This window comes from Musca autumnalis, unplaced genomic scaffold (genome assembly GCF_047663935.1).
Source record: "Musca autumnalis isolate F117 unplaced genomic scaffold, ASM4766393v1 scaffold_3, whole genome shotgun sequence".
Lineage (NCBI taxonomy): Eukaryota > Metazoa > Arthropoda > Insecta > Diptera > Muscidae > Musca > Musca autumnalis.
In genome coordinates, this window is record NW_027411866.1 from 190,623,966 (window position 1) to 190,650,816 (window position 26,851).

Genomic DNA, 26,851 nt, shown 5'->3' on the forward strand with positions numbered 1-26,851 from the left:
CTTAACGCCACACATACTAAACATTTTATATCCAATACACAAACCACAAAACAATCTCTACAAAATAAGCACACAATAAAAATCTTACCATTTACATTGCACAATTTGATAGGTAGGTACAAGGTGGCGCAAAAGTAATCTTCCGAAGTTTTTATACCCTCAGCATTTATGCTAACGAGGGATATACACTTTCATACGGGCAAAATGTGCCTCATCGAAATAATGGTTTTAGACCCCAAGTATGTTTGGACGAAATGTGTTTCAGACAATTTGGAGTTGATTTAGCCATGTCCGTCCGTCTGTCTGTCCGTCTGTTTGGCTGGTGCGCACGATAACTCTCGAACGGAGCTACCGATTCGGTTCAAAATTTGGCTTTCGTAATATTTTGCCCAAACTTAGTTTAAGTTCGAAGATGGGTTATATCGGTCCACTCCTTCCGGTACCTCCCCCACAAAAGTTCGAAAATGTTCGGAAAATTTGTGAGCACGATAACTCTTGAAGGGAGTAACCGATTTGGCCCCCACTTTGTACATCGTGAAAGTTCTACCAGACGAAGTTTAAATATGGACTCAATCGTCCACTCCTTCGAGTACCTCCCACACAAAATTTCGGAAAAGTTCAGTTTAGGACCTGCTCTCGAATCGCTTTGAATTTTGTTGTAGCAACTTGTATTCGCTGTCCCCCATACGACGGAACAAGTTTCATCAGGGGTAAGTCCATACATCCTGACAAAATAGCCTAAAAGGTGCAAAAAACCCCTATGACACGGTGTGAGTTGGTTGGAGCGCAAGATAACTCTAGAACGGATCTGGCGATTCGGTCCAACATTTAGCCTTAGTAATATTTTGTCCAAACATAGTTTAAGTTCGAAGATAAGCCATATCGGTCCACTCCTTCAGGTACCTCCCCCACAAAAGTTCAAAAATGTTCGGAAAATTTGTTACAATTGTAAAAGTATTTTTCAGGGGTAAGTCCATACTTCTTCATGTGTAGTGGCTGGAGATTCACACCCATAATGGTCAATGTCGGTACATTCCTTTTAGTATCTCCTCCGCACAACTTTTGATCTTTAATCTTAATCAACATTTTTGTCAGTTCAAACGCCGAAAATTTTTAAAACCCCCTAAATACATACGTTTTTGGGGAAAAAACTGTTTCAATATACACAGGCTGAGGGTATATCTCTGTCGGCAAAGCCGACTGATACTTTTTTACTTCTTTTGTTTTTCTTTCTTGAATATATTTCTGTGTGTTTCATCGAAAGAGGAACTTCCCGCGCGAAATGTTGGTGTCATACTCATTAACGAAATTAATGCGAGACAATTATTGGTCTGTTCCTTTATTTTTAAAAATGGTAACAGTGGAAAAAAATGGTAAAAGTGGTGACCTGTTCTCATATAAACTGTATGACTTTAAAAGTAAGGGAACACTTTGTGGGTAAAAAGTGGTAAAAACTGGTAACCTCAAGAACGTAAAGGAACACGGCTTATATTAGCAAATCGGATGACGATGAATGTTATTGTGGCTGTCTCTTTCTTTCTCATTTTCATGTTCACGAAGGAGCATTGCAAATTGGGAGGAAGTTGCAACAACAATTCTGTTTTTCGGCGCGCTTAGTTCGGTAAACGAACGTTAAAAAGCAATAGAAATAGAATATAAAAATTAAACAATATTGCAAATAGTGAAGGAAATGTGAAATAGAGTCTTACAACTTGATTTTCTAAGTTTTTTTTTTATTTTCAAACTAATATTTCTATTATTCCAATAAGTTTCATTTGTGCTTGACAGAATAAAAATGAATTGCTAGACCAAATCTTTACCCATATAAAAGAACTATTTTTAGATGTGTTATGGATTCCAATTAAAACCTTACCTGTTGATTTCGATATTTCGCTGTGCTTTTAAAGGATTTTGAGTCGCTGTGTTGCATAGCGTAAAAAGTCTCCAAACTGTTTTTTATTCGGTTTGAGTCGGAGATAGTGTCAAAATGTCTGAAGATATATTTATTTTCTTTCTCATATAAGGATGTCGCTAGTGTTAAAAAGTTCGTCTTTCGGTTTTTGAATATGATGAAAATCTAGATTCACAACTTGCGTAAATGTTATGGTTCATCAAGATATGACCAACTTAACCTATTTCGATAATAAACTTCACGATTTTGCTTTGTGAATGAAATTATGATTAAATTATGAAAACCTTTTAAATTCGTCTTCTTTTAAGAAATCGCGCAAGTGAGAACGTAAAGAACAATAAGGTTGCATTTTTGGTTACTGATTTATTGTAAATCATCAATAATAGCCCACAAAGTTAAAATCTTTCGAAAATAAATTTGACGATTTCGGTTTGTGAATAAAATTATGATTAAATTAAGGAAATATTTTTAGAAGCAATGGAAATTCGGTTCGGTTTCGATATGTAGTGCCGTGGTCGTCGTTGAGGTAATCGCGGAAATAAGAAACTAGGGAACAATAACGTGAGGTGTTTTGAGGTGTTTAGTGATTTACTACAAACTCCTTTAACATATTGGGTCACAATGGAGCAAAATAAGGTGCATTAAGGGTAAGTCTTTTTTATTGACATATTTTCCAGGTTTCTTGGGTAGATAATTAAAAAAAAAATATTTAAAAAATCTTAGTTTCTTGGGTTGATAATTTTTGAAAAATATTCTTTAAAAAATCCACGTTTCTTGGGTTGATAATTTTTGAAAAATATTCTTTAAAAAATCCACGTTTTTTTGGGTTGATAATTTTTGAAAAATATTCTTTAAAAAATCCACGTTTCTTGGTTTGATAATTTTTGAAAAATATTCTTTAAAAAATCCACGTTTCTTGGTTTGATAATTTTTGAAAAATATTCTTTAAAAAATCCACGTTTCTTGGGTTGATAATTTTTGAAAAATATTCTTTAAAAAATCCACGTTTCTTGGTTTGATAATTTTTGAAAAATATTCTTTAAAAAATCCACGTTTCTTGGGTTGATAATTTTTGAAAAATATTCTTTAAAAAATCCACGTTTCTTGGTTTGATAAATTTTGAAAAATATTCTTTAAAAAATCCACGTTTCTTGGTTTGATAATTTTTGAAAAATATTCTTTAAAAAATCCACGTTTCTTGGTTTGATAATTTTTGAAAAAACGTTCTTTAAAAATCCACGTTTCTTGGGTTGATAATTTTTGAAAAATATTGTTTAAAAAATCCACGTTTCTTGGGTTGATAATTTTTGAAAAATATTCTTTAAAAAATCCACGTTTCTTGGGTTGATAATTTTTGAAAAATATTCTTTAAAAAATCCACGTTTCTTGGGTTGATAATTTTTGAAAAATATTCTTTAAAAAATCCACGTTTCTTGGGTTGATAATTTTTGAAAAAACGTTCCTTAAAAATCCACTTTTCTTGGGTTGATAATTTTTGAAAAATATTCTTTCAAAAATCCACGTTTCTTGGGTTGATAATTTTTGAAAAATATTCTTTAAAAAATCCACGTTTCTTGGGTTGATAATTTTTGAAAAAACGTTCCTTAAAAATCCACTTTTCTTGGGTTGATAATTTTTGAAAAATATTCTTTCAAAAATCCACTTTTCTTGGGTTGATAATTTTTGAAAAATATTCTTTAAAAAATCCACTTTTCTTGGGTTGATAATTTTTGAAAAATATTCTTTAAAAAATCCACGTTTCTTGGGTTGATAATTTTTGAAAAATATTCTTTAAAAAATCCACGTTTCTTGGTTTGATAATTTTTGAAAAATATTCTTTAAAAAAACCACGTTTCTTGGGTTGATAATTTTTGAAAAATATTCTTTAAAAAATCCACGTTTCTTGGGTTGATAATTTTTGAAAAATATTCTTTAAAAAATCCACGTTTCTTGGGTTGATAATTTTTGAAAAATGTTCTTTAAAAAATCCACGTTTCTTGGGTTGATAATTTTTGAAAAATATTCTTTAAAAAATCCACGTTTCTTGGGTTGATAATTTTTGAAAAATATTCTTTAAAAAATCCACGTTTCTTGGGTTGATAATTTTTGAAAAATATTCTTTAAAAAATCCACGTTTCTTGGGTTGATAATTTTTGAAAAATATTCTTTAAAAAATCCACGTTTCTTGGGTTGATAATTTTTGAAAAATATTCTTTAAAAAATCCACGTTTCTTGGGTTGATAATTTTTGAAAAATATTCTTTAAAAAATCCACGTTTCTTGGGTTGATAATTTTTGAAAAATATTCTTTAAAAAATCCACGTTTCTTGGGTTGATAATTTTTGAAAAATATTCTTTAAAAAATCCACGTTTCTTGGGTTGATAATTTTTGAAAAATATTCTTTAAAAAATCCACGTTTCTTGGGTTGATAATTTTTGAAAAATATTCTTTAAAAAATCCACGTTTCTTGGGTTGATAATTTTTGAAAAATATTCTTTAAAAAATCCACGTTTCTTGGGTTGATAATTTTTGAAAAATATTCTTTAAAAAATCCACGTTTCTTGGGTTGATAATTTTTGAAAAATATTCTTTAAAAAATCCACGTTTCTTGGGTTGATAATTTTTGAAAAATATTCTTTAAAAAATCCACGTTTCTTGGGTAGATAATTTTTGAAAAATATTCTTTAAAAAATCCACGTTTCTTGGGTTGATAATTTTTGAAAAATATTCTTTAAAAAATCCACGTTTCTTGGGTTGATAATTTTTGAAAAATGTTCTTTAAAAAATCCACGTTTCTTGGGTTGATAATTTTTGAAAAATATTCTTTAAAAAATCCACGTTTCTTGGGTTGATAATTTTTGAAAAATATTCTTTAAAAAATCCACGTTTCTTGGGTTGATAATTTTTGAAAAATATTCTTTAAAAAATCCACGTTTCTTGGGTTGATAATTTTTGAAAAATGTTCTTTAAAAAATCCACGTTTCTTGGGTTGATAATTTTTGAAAAATATTCTTTAAAAAATCCACGTTTCTCGGGGTTGATAATTTTTGAAAAATATTCTTTAAAAAATCCACGTTTCTCGGGGTTGATAATTTTTGAAAAATATTCTTTAAAAAATCCACGTTTCTTGGGTTGATAATTTTTGAAAAATGTTCTTTAAAAAATTCACGTTTCTTGGGTTGATAATTTTTGAAAAATATTCTTTAAAAAATCCACGTTTCTTGGGTTGATAATTTTTGAAAAATGTTCTTTAAAAAATTCACGTTTCTTGGGTTGATAATTTTTGAAAAATATTCTTTAAAAAATCCACGTTTCTTGGGTTGATAATTTTTGAAAAATATTCTTTAAAAAATCCACGTTTCTCGGGGTTGATAATTTTTGAAAAATATTCTTTAAAAAATCCACGTTTCTTGGGTTGATAATTTTTGAAAAATATTATTTAAAAAATCCACGTTTCTTGGGTTGATAAAGTTTAAAATTTATTTAAAAAATCCCCGCTTCTTGGGCTAATACATTTTAAATTAAAATACTCGTTAATAAATATGAACATTTTTCTTTTATTGAAAAAATTATATATTAACAACAATAATTAATATAAATATGATAATATATTATAGAAGTTTATTTAATACTGAAGAAAGTTTTAAATTTAAATCTAATAAATATAAGTTAGTCTAGTACTGATCGAGAAATATTTCAAGATTATTTTTTTAGCAAAAAATCAATGAAATCGTTACTTTATTTGAATAATGTTGTGTATTAATAGATTTACGATTATTTAATTTCTGAATAACAATAAATATATGTTAGTTATAAAATACAAAAAATATAGTTTCCTTGTCTTCTTACGTACTCTCATAACATTTTTTGATTTCAAAAATAGATACTTTTTTTATAATACATTCTTATCTAATAACATATTTTGAATTTTGTGGCACAATTTAATTTGTTTCTTTTAAGAAAATAATTTTATGTGTGTTTTTATGATTTTTCTCTGGGATATATTTAAGATTAGTTTTCTAGAAAATTAATGACCTACAGCTATAAAGAAATTAAAGAGTTTTGATTGTTTTTTTCAAATACATTGTATAGATTTCGTCAGAAATGTTTAAGTGACTGATTGATTGTATAGTTTTTGAGTGGTATGTAGTAAATTTTTTGATATTTTTGAAAAATGTATCGTGGGTTTTATGGTGGGAAATAATTATAAAATAGATTCGCAAAAATCTTTTTACATAAAATAAGTTGAGGATATTCTAGAATTAAAACAGTATATACTATTAAAGTTTAAGTTCTTAAGGTTTGAAATAATAGTCTTTGCATGTAATTTCTTGCTTTTGTCCTCACAATTGCAACTCTTTTTTAAATCGAAAGTTAGCCTTGGAATAATGGTTGTAGATCCCTTCTTCCTACTGATCTTCAGTAAGTAGACCAACTCGTCTTCTAAAAAAATACCTACTGGCCTTTTGTAGAAGTTGTATGAATCTCCTATGAGGAAACTTACTGGACATGCAGGCTTCGGGATATAGAGACTTCGGGGCTTTACTTAAATTCCCACCGATCTTTTATACGAGACATACGGGTCTTCTATTCAAATTCAAAACTTTTAAGTCTTAAAAAGCAAAATAGATACAAAACTACCTTAAATTTCATTTCATAATCTCCAAATATAAATTAAAATTAAAAAATATCCTGAAATGTTTTCCTTGCTGTTAAAATTTTCATATAATCTTCTATTCTGGTAAATAGTTATTCAAAAAATATTTATTATTTGAGCATATATTGAAGTATATTGAGTAAATTTTGTTCCTTTCAAGATTCAAACACACACTCACACTAACAAAGACATATACTATTTGCACTTTATGTTCCATTCAACCAAAAGGTCACTGATTGATTTTGTACAGAGATACCCTGAAACCCTTTTAAAAGTTGTTTACCAAGAAGTTACCTATTTTGTATGTTGTCAATACTTATCATTTAATATTACCTTACAAACTATAAAGTATTCAATTGTACTTATCATAACTTACATACACATACAAACATACATACATCCTTAACAAAATCAGGTACAACCCTCATATAAACCTTCGCTTTAAAGACCTTAGCTAAACTGTCATACTTACAAATAAAATACGTATTTTTGGTTGAAAAAAATACAGTACAATAGAATAAATTAAGCACCCAGCATTTTCTTAACCGAATAACCAGGTACTGAGTACACGAACAGAACGAAAAATAATACCAGACCGCAAAACAGCAGACCCTTTAATATGGCCCACTTGTAGTTGTGCCAGACTATATAGCGAATCGATTTCAGTGGATTTACAAACCACATAAAGGAGGCATCTGGACGACTGAAAGAAAATAAGAAAATTATGAGATTTAAATTAAATTTGTATATAAGTTACATTTTTCATTGGAAATATAGATCCTTTCTGAAAGCTATGGTTCTTCTATAGACCCGTTCTGAATGAAAAGGTGCTTCCATAAAATGTTTCTGTAAGAAAGAGCGCTTCTATAGACCCTTTCTATAGACTCTTCCTCAAAGCATATAAAGTATGCTTCTATATACCCTTCATCAAAGAATGTGTGTTCCAATACACCTTTTCTGAAAGAAAGGGTACGTCTATAGATCCTTCCTCAAAGAAAGGGTGCGTCTGTAAATGGTGCTTTTAGAGACCCTTTCAGAAAATGGGTTCCTTGAAAGACCTTTTCGGATAGAAAGTGTGTTTCTAGAGACTTTCGGAATAAAAGGGTGTTTCTAGAGAGTCTTTCGGAGAGAAAGGGAGTTTCTATAGACCCTTTCGGAGAGAAAGGGTGCTTCTAGAGACTCTTTCGGAAAGAAAGGGTGCTGGTAGACACCCTTTCGGAGAGAATGGGTGCTGATAGACAGCCTTTCTCATAGAAATGGTGCATTTATATAACCTTTCCCCAATAATGGGTACTTCTCTAGACCCTTTCTCCAAGAAAGGGTGCTTCTATAGACCCTTTCTTTAAGAAAGGGTGCTTCTAAAGACGATTTCTCCAAGAAAGGGTGCTTCTAAAGACCCTTTCGGAAAGAAAGGGTGCTTCGAAAGACTCTTTCGGAAAGAAAGGGTGCTTGTATAGGCTCCTTCGGAAAGAAAGGGTGCTTCTATAGACCCCTTTCTCCAAGAAAGGGTGCTTCTATAGACCCCTTTCTCCAAGAAAGGGTGCTTCTATAGACCCCTTTCTCCAAGAAAGGGTGCTTCTATAGACCCCTTTCTCCAAGAAAGGGTGCTTCTATAGACCCCTTTCTCCAAGAAAGGGTGCTTCTATAGACCCCTTTGGAAAGAAAGGGTGCTTCTATAGACCCTTTCTCCAAGAAAGAGTGCTTCTATAGACCCTTTTTGATAGAAGAGATTCTTCTATAGACCCTTTTGAGAGAAAAGATTCTTCTATAGACCCTTTTGAGAGAAAAGATTCTTCTAGAGATCCTTTTGGAAAGAAAGGGTGCTTCTAAAGACTCTTTCGGAAAAAGGGTGCTTCTAAAGACCCCTTCTAGAGGCCATTACGGAAAGAAAGGTTGCTTCTATAGGCGCTTTCGGTGAGAAAGGTTGCTTCTATAGGCGCTTTCGGAAAGAAAGGGTGCTTCTATAGACTCTTTCGGAATGAAAGGGTGTTTCTATAGACCCTTTCGGAAAGAAAGGGTGCTTCTATAGACCCTTTCAGAAAGAAAGGGTGCTTCTATAGACCCTTTCAGAAAGAAAGGGTTCTTCTATAGACACTTTCCAATAGAAAGACCATTTTGGAAGGAGAGGGTGCTTCTATAGACACTTTCCGAAAGAGAGACCATTTTGGAAGGAGAGAGTGCTCCTAGAGACGCTTTCGGAAAGAATGGGTATTGATAGACACCTTTTCTCAAAGAAAGGGTGCTGATAGACACGCTTTCTCAAAGAAAGGGTGCTTCTTTTGACCGTTTCTCAAAAAAATAAAAAAATAAAATTTACTTCTATAAACCCTTCCTCCAAAAAAAGGTGCTTCTATCGACCCTTTCTCCAAGACTTCTTCTTCTATAGACTCTTTCTGCAAGAAATGGTGCTTTTAGATACCCTTTCGGAAAGAAGGGGTGCTTCTATAGACCCTTTCGGAGAGAAAGGGTGTTTCTGGAGACCCTTTCCGAAAGAAAGCGTGCTTCTAGAGACACTTTCTGAAGGAATGGTTGCTAATATACACACTTTCTCAAAGACCGTTTCTCAAAAAAATTTAATTCTAGAGACCCTTTCTCCAAGAAAGGGTGCTTCTATAGACGCTTTCTCAAAGAAAGGGTGCTTCTATAGACCCTTTCTCAAAGAAAGGGTGCTTCTATAGACCCTTTCTCAAAGAAAGGGTGCTTCTATAGACCCTTTCTCAAAGAAAGGGTGCTTCTATAGACCCTTTCTCAAAGAAAGGGTGCTTCTATAGACCCTTTCTCAAAGAAAGGGTGCTTCTATAGACCCTTTCTCAAAGAAAGGGTGCTTCTATAGACCCTTTCTCAAAGAAAGGGTGCTTCTATAGACCCTTTCTCAAAGAAAGGGTGCTTCTATAGACCCTTTCTCAAAGAAAGGGTGCTTCTATAGACCCTTTCTCAAAGAAAGGGTGCTTCTATAGACTGTTTCCCAAAGAAAGGGTGCTTCTATAGACCCTTTCTCAAAGAAAGGGTGCTTCTATAGACTGTTTCCCAAAGAAAGGGTGCTTCTATAGACCATTTCTCAAAGAAAGGGTGCTTCTATAGACCCTTTCTCCAAGAAAGGGTGCTTCTATAGACCCTTTCTCCAAGAAAGGGTGCTTCTATAGACCCTTTCTGCAAGTAAGGGTGCTTCTATAGACCCTTTCTCCAAGAAAGGGTGCTTCTGTAGACCCTTTCTCCAAGAATGGGTGCTTCTATAGACCCTTTCTCCAAGAAAGCGTGCTTCTATAGACCCTTTCTCCAAGAAAGGGTGCTCCTATAGACCCTTTCTTCAAGAAAGGGTGCTCCTATAGACCCTTTCTCCAAGAAAGGGTGCTCCTATATACCCTTTCTCCAAGAAAGGGTGCTCCTATAGACCCTTTCTCCAAGAAAGGGTGCTCCTATAGACCCTTTCTCCAAGAAAGGGTGCTTCTATAGACCCTTTCGGAAAGAAAGGGTGCTTCTATAGACCCTTTCGGAAAGAAAGGGTGCTTCTATAGACCCTTTCGGAAAGAAAGGGTGCTTCTATAGACACTTTCGGAAAGAAAGGTGTTTATATAGACCCTTTCGGAAAGAAAGGGTGATCCTATAGACCATTTCGGCAAGAAAGGGTGCTTGTATAGACCCTTTCTCCAAGAAAGGGTGCTTCTATAGACCCTTTCTCCAAGAAATGGTGCTTCTGTACACCCTTTCTCCAAGAAAGGGTGCTTGTATAGACCCTTTCTCCAAGAAAGGGTGCTTCTATACACCCTTTCTCCAAGAAATGGTGCTTCTATACAACCTTTCTCCAAGAAATGGTGCTTCTATACAACCTTTCTCCAAGAAATGGAGCTTCTATACACCCTTTCTTCAAGAAATGGTGCTTCTATACACCCTTTCTCCAAGAAAGGGTGCTTCTATGGAACCTTTTGGATAGAAAGGGTGCTTCTAGATACCCTCTCGGAAATAAAGGGTGCTTCTAGAGACCCTTTCGGAAATAAAGGGTGCTTCTAGATACCCTTTCGGAAGGAAAGTGTGCTTCTAATTACCATTTCGGAAAGAAAATGTGCTTCTAATTACCATTTCTAATTACCAAGCGTGCTTCTATAGACCATTTCTCCAAGAAAGGGTGCTCCTATAGACCCTTTCTCCAAGAAAGGGTGCTTCTATAGACCCTTTCTCCAAGAAAGGGTGCTTCTATAGACCCTTTCTCCAAGAAAGGGTGCTTCTATAGACCCTTTCGGAAAGAAAGGGTGCTTCTATAGACCCTTTCTCCAAGAAAGGGTGCTTCTATAGACCCTTTCGGAAAGAAAGGGTGCTTCTATAGACCCTTTCGGATAGAAAGGGTGCTTCTATAGACCCTTTCGGAAGGAAAGGGTGCTTCTATAGACACTTTCGGAAAGAAAGGTGTTTATATAGACCCTTTCGGAAAGAAAGGGTGATCCTATAGACCATTTCGGCAAGAAAGGGTGCTTGTATAGACCCTTTCTCCAAGAAAGGGTGCTTCTATAGACCCTTTCTCCAAGAAATGGTGCTTCTATACGCCCTTTCTCCAAGAAAGGGTGCTTGTATAGACCCTTTCTCCAAGAAAGGGTGCTTCTATAGACCCTTTCTCCAAGAAATGGTGCTTCTATACACCCTTTCTCCAAGAAATGGAGCTTCTATACACCCTTTCTTCAAGAAATGGTGCTTCTATACACCCTTTCTTCAAGAAATGGTGCTTCTATACACCCTTTCTTCAAGAAATGGTGCTTCTATACACCCTTTCTCCAAGAAAGGGTGCTTCTATGGAACCTTTTGGATAGAAAGGGTGCTTCTAGATACCCTCTCGGAAATAAAGGGTGCTTCTAGAGACCCTTTCGGAAATAAAGGGTGCTTCTAGATACCCTTTCGGAAGGAAAGTGTGCTTCTAATTACCATTTCGGAAAGAAAATGTGCTTCTAGATGCCCTACTTGTAACAAAGGGTGCTTCTAGAGTCCATTTCTGAAAGAAAGGGTGCTTCTAGAGTCCATTTCTGAAAGAAAGGGTGCTTCTAGAGTCCATTTCTGAAAGAATGGGTGCTTCTAGAGTCCATTTCTGAAAGAAAGGGTGCTTCTAGAGTCCATTTCTGAAAGAATGGGTGCTTCTAGAGTCCATTCCTGAAAGAAAGGGTGCTTCTAGAGTCCATTTCTGAAAGAAAGAGTGCTTACACCGACCCTTTCGGAAAGAGAGGGTACTTCTATAGACCCTTTCTCCAAGAAAGGGTGCGTCTATAGACCCTTTATCAAAGAAAGGGTGCTTCTATAGACCCTTTATCAAAGAAAGGGTGCTTTTATAGACCCTTTATTAAAGAAAGGGTGCTTCTATAGACCCTTTATCAAAGAAAGGGTGCTTCTATAGACCCTTTTGGAAAGAAATGGTGCTTCTATGGACCCTTTCGGAAAGAAAGGGTGCTTCTATAGACCCTTTATCAAAGAAAGGGTGCTTCTATAGACCCTTTATCAAAGAAAGGGTGCTTCTATAGACCCTATCGGAAAGAAAGGGTGCTTCTATAGACCCTTTCGCAAAGAAAGTGTGGTTCTACAGACCCTTTCGGGAAGAAAGGGTGCTTCTATAGACCCCTTCGGAAAGAAAAGGGTGCTTCTATAGACCCTTTCCGAAAGAAAGGGTGCTTCTACAGACCCTTTCGGAAAGAAAGGGTGCTTCTATAGACCCTTTCCGAAAGAAATGCTGCTTCTATAAATTCTTTCGGAAAGAAAGGGCGCTTTATAGACCCTTTTGGAAAGAGAGGGTGCTTCTATAGACCCTATCGGAAAGAAAGGGTGCTTCTATAGACCCTTTCGGAAAGAGAGGGTGCTTCTATAGACCCTTCTGGAAAGAGAGGGTGCTTCTATAGACCCTTTCGGAAAGAAAGGGTGCTTCTATAGACCCTTTCTCAAAGAAAGGGTGCTTCTGTAGACCCTTTCGGAAAGAAAGTGTGCTTCTATAGACCCTTTCGGAAAGAAAGGGTGCTTCTATAGACCCTTTCGGAAAGAAAGGGTGCTTCTATAGACCCTTTCGGAAAGAAAGGGTGCTTCTATAGACCCTTTCGGAAAGAAAGGGTGCTTCTATAGACCCTTTCGGAAAGAAAGGGTGCTTCTATAGACCCTTTCGGAAAGAAAGGGTGCTTCTATAGACCCTTTCGGAAAGAAAGGGTGCTTCTATAGACCCTTTCGGAAAGAAAGGGTGCTTCTATAGACCCTTTCGGAAAGAAAGGGTGCTTCTATAGACCCTTTCGGAAAGAAAGGGTGCTTCTATAGACCCTTTCGGAAAGAAAGGGTGCTTCTATAGACCCTTTCGGAAAGAAAGGGTGCTTCTATAGACCCTTTCGGAAAGAAAGGGTGCTTCTATAGACCCTTTCGGAAAGAAAGGGTGCTTCTATAGACCCTTTCGGAAAGAAAGGGTGCTTCTATAGACCCTTTCGGAAAGAAAGGGTGCTTCTATAGAACCTTTTCGGTAATTGTGTGGCCACATTAATCCACCGAAATGGCTGAAATTTGGTATTTGGTCGTCATTTGGAATACTAAACGTTCCACATGAAATTTGTTGGTATAGGTCCAGCCCTTTATATAGCCCCCATAGAACTTACCTCCCGATTTTCGGTGTTTTGAAGGTTGTGACCTCAATATTCCTCAGAAAGGGCTGATATTTGGTAAATACCGTTTGGGGTATACAACTTTTAACCAGAAAATTGTCGGTACAGGTACACGGCTTAGTATAGCCCCAATAGAATGGTAATTCCCTATTTTCGGTATTTTGAAAGTTGTGGCCTCAATATTCCACCGAAATGACTGAAATATGGTAGTTAGTCTTCGTTGGGGGTGTACAACTTTCCACCTGAAATTTGTCGGTATTTGGTCTTCATTTGGGGTATTAAACGCATATGAAATGTGTAGGTCCACGTCTTCCTATAGCCCCCATAGAACACTACCTCCTGATTTTCGGTATTTTGAAGGTTCTGGCGTCAATATCCCACCGAAATGACTGAAATTTGGTAGTTAGTCTTCATTAAGGATATACAACTTTCCACCTGAAATTTGTCGGTATAGGTTCACGCCCTCATGTAGCACCTATAGGAAGACATCTCCCAATTTTCGGTATTTTTGGTATTCACTTCAGTACAGTTCGAAGTGAAGGGGATAAAAAGTTCTGCCAGGCCGAACTTAACGCTTTTCTTACTTGTTTCTATATAAATTTGTTGTGAAGAAAAAAGATTATATTTTTGTAAAAACTTACTTAGGTTTCTCTAATGCATCTGGCTCGTTACGGCCATAACCGGCTGGATTCTGTTCTGCTTCTTCTTTGGTCAATAGATGGAATTCAGCTTCAACCTTTCCAGTAAGCTCCATTTCTTCATTTTGTTTCTTGATATAAAATGGCCACCAACCACGTACACGTTTTTGCTTGAAGATATTCACAGTTGGTATGTGATCGGTTTTTAACATATCCAGGGTACACAGTTTTGACGATTTAGCACCACGAGGAAAACGATTCAAATCAAATGATATGGCTCCTGAATATTGTTTCAAAATTATAACTAAACCAGAACATTTTGAATAAATATGTTCAACATTACCCAGAAAATCATCTGCCGAAAAATGATCGGCATCCCAGACCTGTAGTTCTAAACGAGCTGGTATCTTAACTTCGGTTTCATCCCAGCTAAATAGAGATTCTCTTCTTGAGAGAACTATACGCTCTTCTGCCGCCAAGTATTCGAAGGGGAAAATAAAACGCCAATTGAAGTTACCCTCACCGGTAAGGGAACGATAATGGATATCTGTCGATTGGCAATCTTGAGGACCCTTCAACCACCTGTAATTACACACATTTGAAATATTAACAGATTATTTTGAAACAAAATATCAATTCGACTTCCAACTTACCCCTTAACATAAATATCGGACATTTTCTCTCCCGTAAAGAAGGCATCATCTTCCAAGACCACATCATCTGTATTCCATATAACAACACGCAGCTCGTATGCCTTGGGTTTTCTTGGTGATATATCAACAGCTGGTCCCGGCAGCGGCATATCCATAGGAAACATATCTACCCACATTTCAAGTTTACCCTGCTCTATACCCGGTTTATCAGGATTATAAATTGGACGACTTTCAATATGTTCGGGTACAAGCTTTAAATGATTTCCACACAGAAATAATGTTAATATACATTTTCTTCTTATTATAAACATGTAAAAAATTTTAAAATATTTACAAAAAATTGATGTGGAATCCGAGATTATTTTACAAATACATCAATATTAAAAAAAATTTTGAATTGAAATTTTGTATCATTCATAATTGAATTAGAAGAAATTTAATTGCCAACATAGCTTAAAAGGAGAAAATGAAAGAAAAATGTTTGAGATATTTATCGGCGAGAAATAATTCGGTAATGTTTAATTTTAATTGTTTAGAAGAAAACATTCAAATTTTTGGGACCATTCAGTGGGATTTATAATTTTGCCCAGGTATATAAAAAACATTAATTGAACAATTTACCAATATTATTAAAATTTACTTTTTTCTACCAGAGTACAACCTAGGAAAACTTTAGATGGTACTTTGTGGTTCGAGATCTAGGAATAGTCCTTTTTTCAAGCATATAGATTCCGAACCACTGTATATCCACCCAAATCTTGTTATTATTAATTCATAGGTTAAGGCGTTTCAATTTTTTTAAATACTTTTTGTTTTGCTGTACAACTACACACAGAGAAAGAAAACGGTCGTTGAAATCATAATGTAAAAGTATTTTTAATTTTCCAATATACAGATAGAGAGTTAAAAATATGAAAATAAAATATAACAAGTAAAAAAGTATCAGTCGGCTTTGCCGACAGAGATATACCCTCAGCCTGTGTTTGAATCGACAAAAATGTTGATTAGGATTAAATATCAAAAGTTTTGCGGAGGAGATACTAAAAGGAATGGATCGACATTGACCAATATGGAAGTGGATCTCCAGCCAGTACATATGGTGCCTAAGGGGTTTTTACACCCTTCGGGCTGTTTGCTCAAGAAGTATGGACTTGCCCCTGAAAAAAACTTTTACCATCGTAATTGAGGCAGCGAATGCAAGTTGCTTCAACAAAAATCAAACTGATTCGATATCAGGTCTTAAAGTGAACTTATCCGAAATTTTGTGCGGGAGGTACCGGATTTAGTGGACAAATATAGTCCATAGTTGAACCTGATCTATATCTGGTAGATATATTAGGATGTGTAAAGTATGGACCAATTCGGCCACTCCCTTCAAGAGTTACCGTACGAACAATTTTCCCGAACATTTTTGAACTTTTGTGGGGGAGGTACCTGAAGGAGTGGACCGATATGGTTAATCTTCGAACTTAAACTACGTTTGGACAAAATATTAGTAAGGCCAAATGTTGGACCGAATCGGCAAATCCGTTCTAGAGTTATCTTGCGCTCCAACCACCTCACATGGCGTCATAGGGGTTTTTTGCAACTTTCATGCTATTTTCTCAGGAAGTATAGGCTTGCCCCTAATGAAACTTGAACCGTCGTATGGGGGCAGTGAATACAAGTCGCTAAAACCAAAGTCAAATCGATTCGAAAGATGGCCTAAAACTGAACTTTACCGAAATTTTGTGTGGGAGGTACCCGAAAGAGTGGACCGACTGAGTCCGTATTGAAATCTTATCTAAGTCTGGTACACATTTCAGGATGTGCAAAGTATGGGCCGAATCGGTTACTTCCTCCAAGAGTTATCGTGCGCACAAATTTTTCGAACATTTTGAAACATATGTGTGGGAGGTACCGGAAGGAGTGGACCAATATAGCCCATCTTCGGAACTTAAACTAAATATTACGAAAGCCAAAATTAGAACCGAATCGGTTCATCCGTTCGAGAGTTATCGTACGTTCCAGCCAGCCAGACAGACAGTCGGACGGACATTGATCAATCGACTCCAAATTGTCTGAAACACATTTCGTCCAAACATACTTGGGGTCTAAAACCATTATTTCGATGAGGCGCATTTTGCCCGTATGAAATGCTGAGGGTATAAAAATAGGATTTGTACGTTTATATTATTTAATAGGAAGACATTATAAATTTGTCATAGAATTAAATTACGGTGTCGCACAGCCTAGGATGTCCACTTTCACCCCATATGTATGTACTTTTGTACCCGTCCCGACCTGTTCATTTTATTAAAATTAAACGGAAAAAATATGAAAATCATGCCTGTGAAAATAAATAAACAAAGTAAAGTAAACAAAACCAACACCATAAAAAACCCGAACTTAAGTAAAAAATCACGTTAAATTATTATAAAAAGAAAAAAAATTAATGCAAAAATGCTTTATTAATAATATTACATAAAATATGCCAACATTTTGAATACTTATTCCGCCTCAAGTATCCCGCCATATAGCGACAACAGTACCCGATACATATCCCAAAACGTTTTGGGAGCAGATATAGAAGCCATTTTATATACACTAGCGATCATCTGAATAGTTTTGATTTTTTTTTCTTTTTATATGTTAAGGTATCTGCTGATGTGTTCGTATTACAGATCTATACTATTTAGTTTTTGAGAGTCCTATACTATGCCAACATTCCCAAGAAAAAACTTGACGGTGTTGCCATATTTTCGGAAAATATCCCTATTATAATAAAATATGTATAAAAATGTGTCCAATTTTTGCGATCATCAGAATAGGTTTGAATCAAATAAAATTGAAAAATTGTACTACCCATGCAAATATTGCGCAATTTTTGTGTTAAGTTTAGTAAACTGGAACATTCTGATAAATCCTACAACAAATTTGACCCGCTTTATTAGGAACGTGACGAGTGCAAAATATGAACACTTTAGCAGAACTTTACTAATAACTTTTAAAGAAAAAGGTGTAGATTCCTAAAATTTTGCACAAATGTTTCTTATATTAGTGGACAGTGTGGGGCTCACATAGACCCTAGTTTCCTGTAGCGCTCATGTAACGGTGGCTGCCATTTTTACATTTTACATTAATTTTTCAATCAATAATTTTTCATTTTGATGCAAATTGGTTATTGAGTTTTTAGCGGATAGAAAACTTATGTACAAAATATTTTCAATATAGGTTCGCGTTTTGGAATAGCCCCCACAGGCCGGGTTCCCTCACATTGGGTATTTTAGAGGTTAAAGACAAAAATTGCAGCCGATGTTGATGCAAACGTAAATTTTAAGATGTTAGCGAATAAAAAACCTCCTCACACGAAAGCTGTCAACATAGGTCCACTTCTGGGTGAAGCCCCACAACCCTACACATCTATTAAGGAGTAAAATGTCATTTTTTTGTGTTTTCATTTGTATCTATAATGTTTATTGGTCCATTCAGCAGGTCTGTACCATTAATTTTGTTAATAATGTCTTTCAGATCAAGTTCAGGTCTGCACTGCATTACAATTTTTAACGTATTTTGGTATTTGCACCGCAGCATCTAAAAATGGTCAGAGGTCAAAACTATGAAAAATTGCGAGAGGTCTCTTAATTTTACAGAAATTATCATTGTTAGAATTAGTGAGTCCATTTCTTCAAAACACAGTCAACAATGGCGTTCATTGTCGCGTTTACCTTCCACTTTTGGAAAATGCAACTGAATGAAATTCCCGAAGTCTTTTTAGAAAATCTTGAATGTCTCCAAAGACCGCGCGATACCGCAGCAGATTTATAGCTTTGCGCACAGAGGAAAATCCAATCTTTCAGATTATATATATCTTAACACGTGAATGTACGAAACTCACTTTTGAAATGCCCACGGAAAATAAAAAACTATAATTTTGAAAACTTCAAAAAATCACTTCTTTCCGACTAAAATTGCACGAAAACAATAAGGGTTTTTTGCATTTTTTTAAAGTGTGAAATACATAATTGTTTTGTAAGATAGTAAGAAAAATAAATCATGGCATACTGACTTACCATTTGTCCGCGCCACTCCATTTTTTTAATGAATCAAAAATACATTTCTTACAAAAAAAAAATAATTAAACAAAAGTGCAACTTTAAGTGCATTTTTTAAGTCGTTTGGTGGAATAAATCGGCTAACTGAGTATGGTCCACTTGCAGTGGAGTACTTAGCTAACTAATTCAATAAAAGTTTAATTAATTTCATGTACTTTGAAAATCCCTTAAAGTTCCACTAAACTTCCCAAATTTCGCACTGTGCGTGGGTTTAATTTTCAACATGGAAAAGTTACCAAAAACTTTCAGATAAAATAAAGAAATATTCCAACAAAAACGTTTTATAAACCTGCTTTAAATGACTTTTTGATTTCGTTAGATCTCTTCTGAGCTTCGAAAAGTGTCTGAAAGCAAATACCAAGTGTTAGTAATATTATTATGATGGATAAATTAGAAAGGTCATTGAAAATAGTTGGTATTTTAGCTCAGTAGTGCAATTCTCTAACTCATTTTTTGAGTTAACGACAAATGTCGGTAAAATTAAAACACACAATTATGAATGAAAAGTTCAAATAAAAGTCGACAACACTGTTGCTATCGATAGAACTTTACGACTACTTTCTCTTGGTCGCTAACTTACCGAAAAATTTCGTTAATTACCGAATTTATAAGCATTTTAATTTTACCGATTTTTGTCGGTAACTCAAAAAATATGTTAGAGAATCGCACTACAGGTTTAATTTTTAACTATCCTTGCAGTACAAATTTAAGTATTACCATGCTCACAAATCCACCATATTTGACCACATGTATCATAAATGTTCGAAAATTGGTCTGGAAGAATGTCTCTTCGACGACAAAAAAATAAAGTAGAAAATTGTAAATCAAATTTAAGTCAAAGGGGCATGATATCGCCGACTTTTTAGTGCTGTAATACCTATATTGTCAGTTCAAAAAGTTTTTTCTGTTAACAAATCATAAAACAAACACGAATAAGTATAAAAGAATGGACTACTGAGGTTATACAGCACTATAAAAGTCGGCGATATCATGCCCTTTGGGTTAAATTTGAATTACAATTTTCTATTTTATTGTCGTCGAAGAAACATTCTTCCAGACCAAATTTCGAACATTTATGATACATGTGGTCAACTATGGAGGATTTGTGAGCATAAAAATACTTAAATTTGTACTGCAAGGATAGTTAAAAAATGAAACTTGAACTAAAATACCAACTATTTTCAATGACCTTTCTAATTTATCGATCCTAATAATATGGTTACACTTGGTATTTGCTTTCAGACAATTTTCGAAGCTCAGAAGAGATTTAACGAAATCAAAAATTCATTTAAAGCTAGTTTATAAAACGTTTTTGTTTGAATATTTCTGTATTTTGTCTGAAAGTTCTTGTTAACTTTTCCATGTTGAGAATTGAACCCACGTTCCAAATAAAGCGGGCCAAATTTGTTGTAGGATTTATCAGAATGTTCCATTTTACTAAACTTAACCAAAAAATTGCGCAATCTTTGCATGGGTAGTACAATTTTTCAATTTTATTTGATTCAAACCTATCCTGATGATCGCAAAAATTGGACACTTTTTTGAACATTTTTTATTATAATTGGGATATTTTCCGAAAATATGGCAACACCGTCAAGTTTATTCTTGGGAATGTTGGCATAGTATAGGACTCTCAAAAAGTAATTAGTATGGATCAGGGATGGAAAAATGAAATTTTCAAAAAGTACTAAAATGGTACTTTTTTCACTGAAAAGGTACTTTTTATTATTTTTTAAGGAAAAAATATAAACAATTTTAATTCAGGCTTAAATCTATGAAATCTGAAGAATGTTCCAAAATGGTATATTTTTTTATACCCTGCTGGAGGTTATAATTAACTTTGTCATTCTGTTTGTAAAACATCGAAATATTCGTGGGAGACCCTATAAAGTATATAACCAGGTCCGTCCGTCTGTTGAATTCTATATACAGCACTCAATATTTAATATTAAGCTTTTTATTTGATACAGAAGCTTTAATTTCTCCTAGGAAGTTTGGTATTGCAAATGGGCTCTATCGGTTCACGTTTTGATATAGCTCCCATACAACGGTACCTCCCGATTTTCGGTATTTTGAAGGATTGAGCCATATTAACATACCAAAATTTTTGAAATTTGGTATTTAGTCTTCGTTTGGGCCACTAAACTCTCCCCCAGAAATTTGTCAGTGCGGGTAAACGTTCTGATATAGCCCTAATAGAACGGTATTGTAAAAGATTTATCCTAAGTATTCCATCGAAATTACTGAAATTAGATACTTTGTTTTCGTTTTAAATAGCCTGCAAACTGGCACACTATCGATAGTCCGACTACAGTTTTGATCGCCGTCGTAAAGCCTTATTTATATTGAACTCTGAACTACTGATTTTCTATTTAAATAATTCGTGACAGATAGTCCAAAAAAATGGTTTGGTGGCCAATGTAAACTGTGTTTTTCGTCAGTAATCAAAACAATAGTTAGACTGTCGATAGTTTTCCAGCGCTAATATAGCTCCTATAAAAGAGGTATTGCAGATTCTCGTATTGGAATGTACTTCTATACCACTCGATGTGAATCTTTTAAATGATTAGTCTACCGTAGTGACTGTAACTTTATATTTCGGATTCTCAAAGGGTGGAAGAGCTCCACAAAGAAAATGATCAACATGGGTTCATATTTTGGTATATTCCCATATATCCAGATTTATAAAAGTTCTAGTAATTTTATGGGTCTATCTTGTATTGCCACTAAACTTGAGTTGCGTTGTCAGTTGTCTGCGCGACTGAGACGAAATGTTGTACCATTAATGTCAACTCAACTGGGTGGTCGATAAACATGTTATCGATCAGTGTTTTTTCAAACTTGTGACCTCTATTCGCAAAAAAAAAACATTTTAAAAATAATTGCGGTTTGGATAACTCTTTTGTGTATTCTGGAAAATATTTTAATATTTTGGCTGAGTTTTCGAGCAAATTTGGAAAACAACCCAAGATTGGAATATAACCTGCCCGTTGAATCTTCGGATCGTCAAGTTTTATTTGCTGTCCCAAAAAATGATAAGTTCGGTGGAATTATTTTTTGATGATGAAGAAAATGTACAGGACATTGCATCTATTAGAAGAAATTTGAGGGACAAGTCGAATCCATTGGAATTGCCATCTGCACTGTAAGCTGATGATCATGTGGAAAGATCTGTATAGTCAGTAAATTATTTCAGGTTTAAGGCATATTTTCGATTGCCAAAGGATGCCGTACTTTACGTTGTGGAAACGTTAAAGGATGACTTCAAAGTAAGTTACAGATCAACAGCAATACCCCCACTTGTGCGCAGCGTTGCGATTCTTGGAGGACGGAAGTTTCCAAAAGTCCCATGTCAATGATTTCAACAATTGCATGGCTCAATCTAATTTGTCGAGAGTATTGAAGGAAGTTGTCCACTTGATAGAGGACAAATTGTGCCAAAATTGGATCGTTTCGAAGTTGACAGAGGAGGAAAAAAGGCAAAATAAAAACCATTTTTATTCAAAAACGAAATTCCCTGGTGTAGTTGGCTATATAGATGGAGGATATTCGTCATTTGTACTTAAACTGAACCTACTGTATTTGTCACCAAATTCATTTGCAAAAGATTTGCTGCTGTCCGCTCCAAAGGCGATAAATTCACTTATTGTGATGAGCCACCACCAGTGTCGTTGAAGTTTATTTTATTTTGAGGCATTTTCTTTTTCAACTTTGCTTTAAAGTGAATCCAGACTCTGCCACTCTTCAGGTTTTCGTGTTGGAGGTTCATTGCTGTTTAAACTGTCCGAAATGGACCTCCACGCTTCATCCGCTGTGGCTTTGGTTTCACCAAAACTCCCGAACTCCTCGGACTAAGTTTGGATTTTCACTCAGTTTATCAATTAATATTTCGAACTGCTGCTTTGTCGTTATTTTCACCATATTGATACACAAAATTAATTAATGATGCAAAGAATCAATAATTGTTAACAAAATGTTTATTTTTCCTTCTATTTTACTTCTTGTTTCTTCGAAAATGTTCACTGCAACTGAAAATTGGTGGTTGCTGAAAAACAGCCGCTTCGTCAACTGAGATTCGCAACTTCAGTTGAGAGTTACCATACGTGGATCAATTTTGACAACTGGCAACGCCACTCAACGATAATTGTTATCGATGATCGACCCCTAAAACTTTAATTTTGCAGTTTTAGTTCCAAAAAAATTTCTCTAGAAAATGGTACTGAATTGGCCGCGGGGGTACTTCGGTACTTTTTATAGTGAAATGGTACTGAAAAAAGTACTATTGTACTGAATTTTCCATCCCTGGTATGGATCTGCAATACGAACACATCAGAAGATACCTTAACATATAAAAGAAACAAATTCAAACCTATTCGGATGATCGCTAGTGTATATGCAAATATAGTAAGTCCCAATTTACATTAGGCGAGTTTACTTGCGGCAATTGTCAGTTTGATGGAGAGAAAGGTGAGGTATATGGTAAACCTTTGCTCTCAACACCCTCTCTCACCCACAAACTGACAATTGCCGCAAGTAAACTGTAAATTGGGACTAACTGACCCGTTTCTCAGGAACGGCTCCGCGTGCCGTATAGCGGCATATACTATAGGATGGGTAAAAAATACCTTTCCAACGGTACCCTTTGTGTATGTCACAACATTTTGGAAGCCCAGATATCGTCTATTTTATTTATGACGAAGGGTTGATAAACAAAAACCATTGAAAAAGAGAGAAAATTTTGTGTCGATCTTAAATTGCGCCAATTTACACATGGTCACATTGTACATGCATGGTTGCATTTCTATCATTTTGTAAAAAAGTGCATTTTTCGAAGAAGAAGCAACTTGTTTGCAGTCTATAACGAAATTCTGTAAAAAGGTATTTTTGTTACTGAAAAAATAAGTACAATTAAACTTGAATATTATGGATGAAAAATTTAAATAAATGTTTCCAGCGCTGTAGTTATCAGTAGATCTAGCCTGCTTCCTAATAACCGACTAATTACCTAAATTACACTGCGCAGCAGCATTTTTGGGGGGGGGGTGGAAAATTTCAATTGGAGATGAAAGCCCTTGATGAGTATACTAAGAAGCCAAAGGGAAATTTTCACCATAGGTCAAGTTTCTGAGATATCGTGCGATGAAGTTTTTGATTTTTTCCCTATAATACTTGGGAAAATAGCTCCATATCTCTGTTTGGCGTTGTTGTAGCTTCGTTTTGAGATAATATGTCTTCAGTCAAATCGATTGGCGAATCTTTTTGTAGAACAATTCATTCTTCTAACTCAATGCCTTTCATGTCCTTTTCGTCCTTTATTTCTTGAACCGTAGTGAAAGTACCACAAGATGAGATTTTTCAGCATCCAAATATTCTACAAAAATGTTGCTCAGAAGATTTTAGGTACGGTTCTCTTTGACAACTAATCGATTTTGTCCCGTTTTCGTTGTCATTTTTGATATTTATTCGGACTTGGTTCAGAATTAAACTATGTTTTGTTTTTCTGTATATTCGTTATTTGTTATGTATAGGTATGTAGACATAACAATTGGTTATTGCTTATGTAGACATCTGGGGTGCTTCTGAAATATTTTCCACAAATAGCTCTAGCAAAGTTTTCATAAGCGAATTAATTTAATGTGATTGACAGCTCTATAAGCTTTTTAATGATATACATATAAGTTTAAACTTAAAACCGGTTCAAATATCGGTTTTAATATCGGAATATCCGGTTCAAAAACTGAGATAACCGGATCTATCCTCCAAGAAAATTTGTTATTAACGTGTTCATCAATGCGAGAGCTATTTGTGGTAAATAATTCAGAAACACCCCAGATGTCTACATAAGCAATAACCAATTGTTATCTCTACATACCTATACATAACCAATAACGAATATACAGAAAAACAAAACATAGTTTAATTCTGAACCAAGTCCGAATAAATATCAAAAATGACAACGAAAAGGACAAAATCGATTAGTTGTCAAAGAGAACCGTACTTAAAATCTTCTGAGCAAAATTTTTGTATAATATTTGGATGCTGAAAATCGTATCTTGTGGTACTTTCACTACGGTTCAAGAAATAAAGGACGAAAAGGACATGAAATGCATTGAGTTAGAAGAATGAAATGTTCTACAAAAAGATTCGCCAATCGATTTGACTGAAGACATGCCATCTCAAAACAAAGCTACAACAACGCCAAATAGAGATATGTAGCTATTTTCCCAAGTATTAAAGGGAAAAAATTAAAAACTTCATTGGGCGATATCTCAGAAACTTGACCTATGGCGAAAATTTCCTTTTGGATTCTTAATATATTCACCAAGGGCTTTCATCTCCAAATGAAATTTTCCACCCCCAAAAATGCTGCTGCACAGTGTTATTAAAGGCGACAATCCTACCTACATTATGTTTGCTTCTTTGTTCTTCATTAATATTATCCATACATTAAAATCCCGATATTGGCGTCTTTAGAACATGCAATAACATTTAAATAAAAAAGAATTAAAAACATATACACAAATATATTTACAAAAAATCCTAGGTTGTACCTCGAATGATTTCTCAGATAATATCTCATCATAATCAACTTTTAAGCTATGCACAGACAATTCAGACGTCAAGGAGATTTATGTTGAGAAGATTACACAAACATTTAAAACAAGTAGGTTTTGCCAGAATGAATACCAAATAAGATGACAACGATTAAAAGAGAATTAAAGTTTTGGAAAAAACACATTCAATTTAAAAAGGAGACTCGTTTTGAGTAATTATTTTTTGTTTGATTTAGAAGAAAAAAGTAGAGGTAGTAGTAGTGGTAGAGAAATTGAAGAAGAGAGCACACGGAAAGACATTCACTCACTCACACACAGCGAACAAAACAAACCCACCTTACAACCAACACTTGGTATTTCACTCCAGCGATGTAGGACAGCTAAAGCCAAATGCTCATCGCGGTTACGGCAAGTACTGGGACCATTCCAGGCTATGACTTCCTCATCGGAAAAAGTCATACAGTACTTGCCTATAGCCACGCGATCTTGAAAATAATGTGGGGTATCCAATTTATTTTCTTTACACAACCTCGATAGGATTTGAGTTGGTTTCATGGGATCACGCCATTGATTGTAACCAATACTATGGTTGAGGAGGAAGGAAGGGACAAGAGAGAGATGTGGAATAAGGTAATAGGGAATTGGGTTTGGGGAAAAGAAAGATTTTGAATTATTAGTTGCTGATCATTAGAAAGTGTGAGGGGCTTTATGGAACTCAATACTTACTCTTCATAGCGCAAAGCTAGTCCACAGGTGGCCCTGTGTTTGCTGTAGAAACGATTTTCCAAATCAATGCGTGTCTCACCAATTAAATCATCCGAGCCCACCAAATCCCAATCGAATATTTGCACTGTCAACATTGAATCTTGGGGAAAAGTGGCCTCCACCTCAAAACATTTACCAAAGACGGGATTTAATTGCTTGCTAACATAGTTGTCTTTGTCTGATATGCGTTTACTGCCCAGGTGAAGGACTACGTAAGGATCAGCTTTGCCATTCAAATCCATGGGATGCAGGTCGGTGGCCTTGATTATATAGATACGAACCAGGACATGAATGGGTTCATTGGCAGGTAAATTGGGTACAGGATAATCAATGCCCTTGGGTGGTGGTAGGCGATACACTTTAATGGCTCCTTTAAAGAAGCCCACGGTGCGATTATCATCCTCTGTCGAATCGCCGGTTTTCTTGCCACGATACAGGGCAAATGAATGCAGCCAATCACGAAAGTTGTTAAATTCTATTTGGGCCTCCAGCTCACCAGCGTAGATCTGAAAGTGAGGAGCACGACGTGCCACACTACGAATTCGTTTTGACGACGAATTCGTCGGTCCATTACTTACCTGACACAAAGCTGTGGTGTTGGTCAATGCTTTTGCTTTGGCAGAACATGGTGAAATATTTTGGTCTTGTTTGTTGCTGCGGCCCAGCGCATTGGTCACGCCCTTGGGGCTAAGTTTCTGGACAAATTTGGAGCCGAATTTGCTGACACTTTGTGTTTGTTGGATTGTGGGCGGTGTTAGATATTTGTCCGTAGTTGTTAAGGCCTTCTCCGCCTTGGCATTGTCGATGAGGCGTTCATAGGACCAGAAGTATTTTGTCCACCAATCACGACTGCATTCATCGTCGATATCCTGTTGGTCACCCATTAGGGAGTTTTCCTTGTTCATGCTGCGTGGTGAGGATTTTTTCTTGGATGTTTGTTTTTTGACCCTGCATGGAAGGAGAATAGAAA

The 26,851-nt window shown here is 35.2% G+C and overlaps 1 protein-coding gene across 13 annotated transcripts in view; it reads right to left on the reverse strand.

Annotated features, from left to right (window-relative positions):
* Nucleotides 1-5,899: 5,899 nt before the first annotated feature.
* LOC141398615 (otoferlin-like) overlaps nucleotides 5,900-26,851 on the reverse strand; it is a 454,472-nt gene continuing 433,520 nt past the window's right edge. For 11 of the 13 annotated variants that reach the window (XM_073976043.1, XM_073976038.1, XM_073976042.1 and 8 more), the window contains 6 exons: nucleotides 25,843-26,829; nucleotides 25,453-25,699; nucleotides 14,469-14,719; nucleotides 14,159-14,397; nucleotides 13,819-14,095; nucleotides 5,900-7,272 (listed from right to left, as the gene is read on the reverse strand). In XM_073976043.1, coding sequence (XP_073832144.1) covers nucleotides 7,092-7,272; nucleotides 13,819-14,095; nucleotides 14,159-14,397; nucleotides 14,469-14,719; nucleotides 25,453-25,699; nucleotides 25,843-26,829 — 2,182 coding nt within the window. In that variant the 3' untranslated portion in view covers nucleotides 5,900-7,091. The remainder of the gene's footprint in view (nucleotides 7,273-13,818; nucleotides 14,096-14,158; nucleotides 14,398-14,468; nucleotides 14,720-25,452; nucleotides 25,700-25,842; nucleotides 26,830-26,851) is intronic. The other 2 variants (XM_073976050.1, XM_073976051.1) reach the window with 1 other exon arrangement.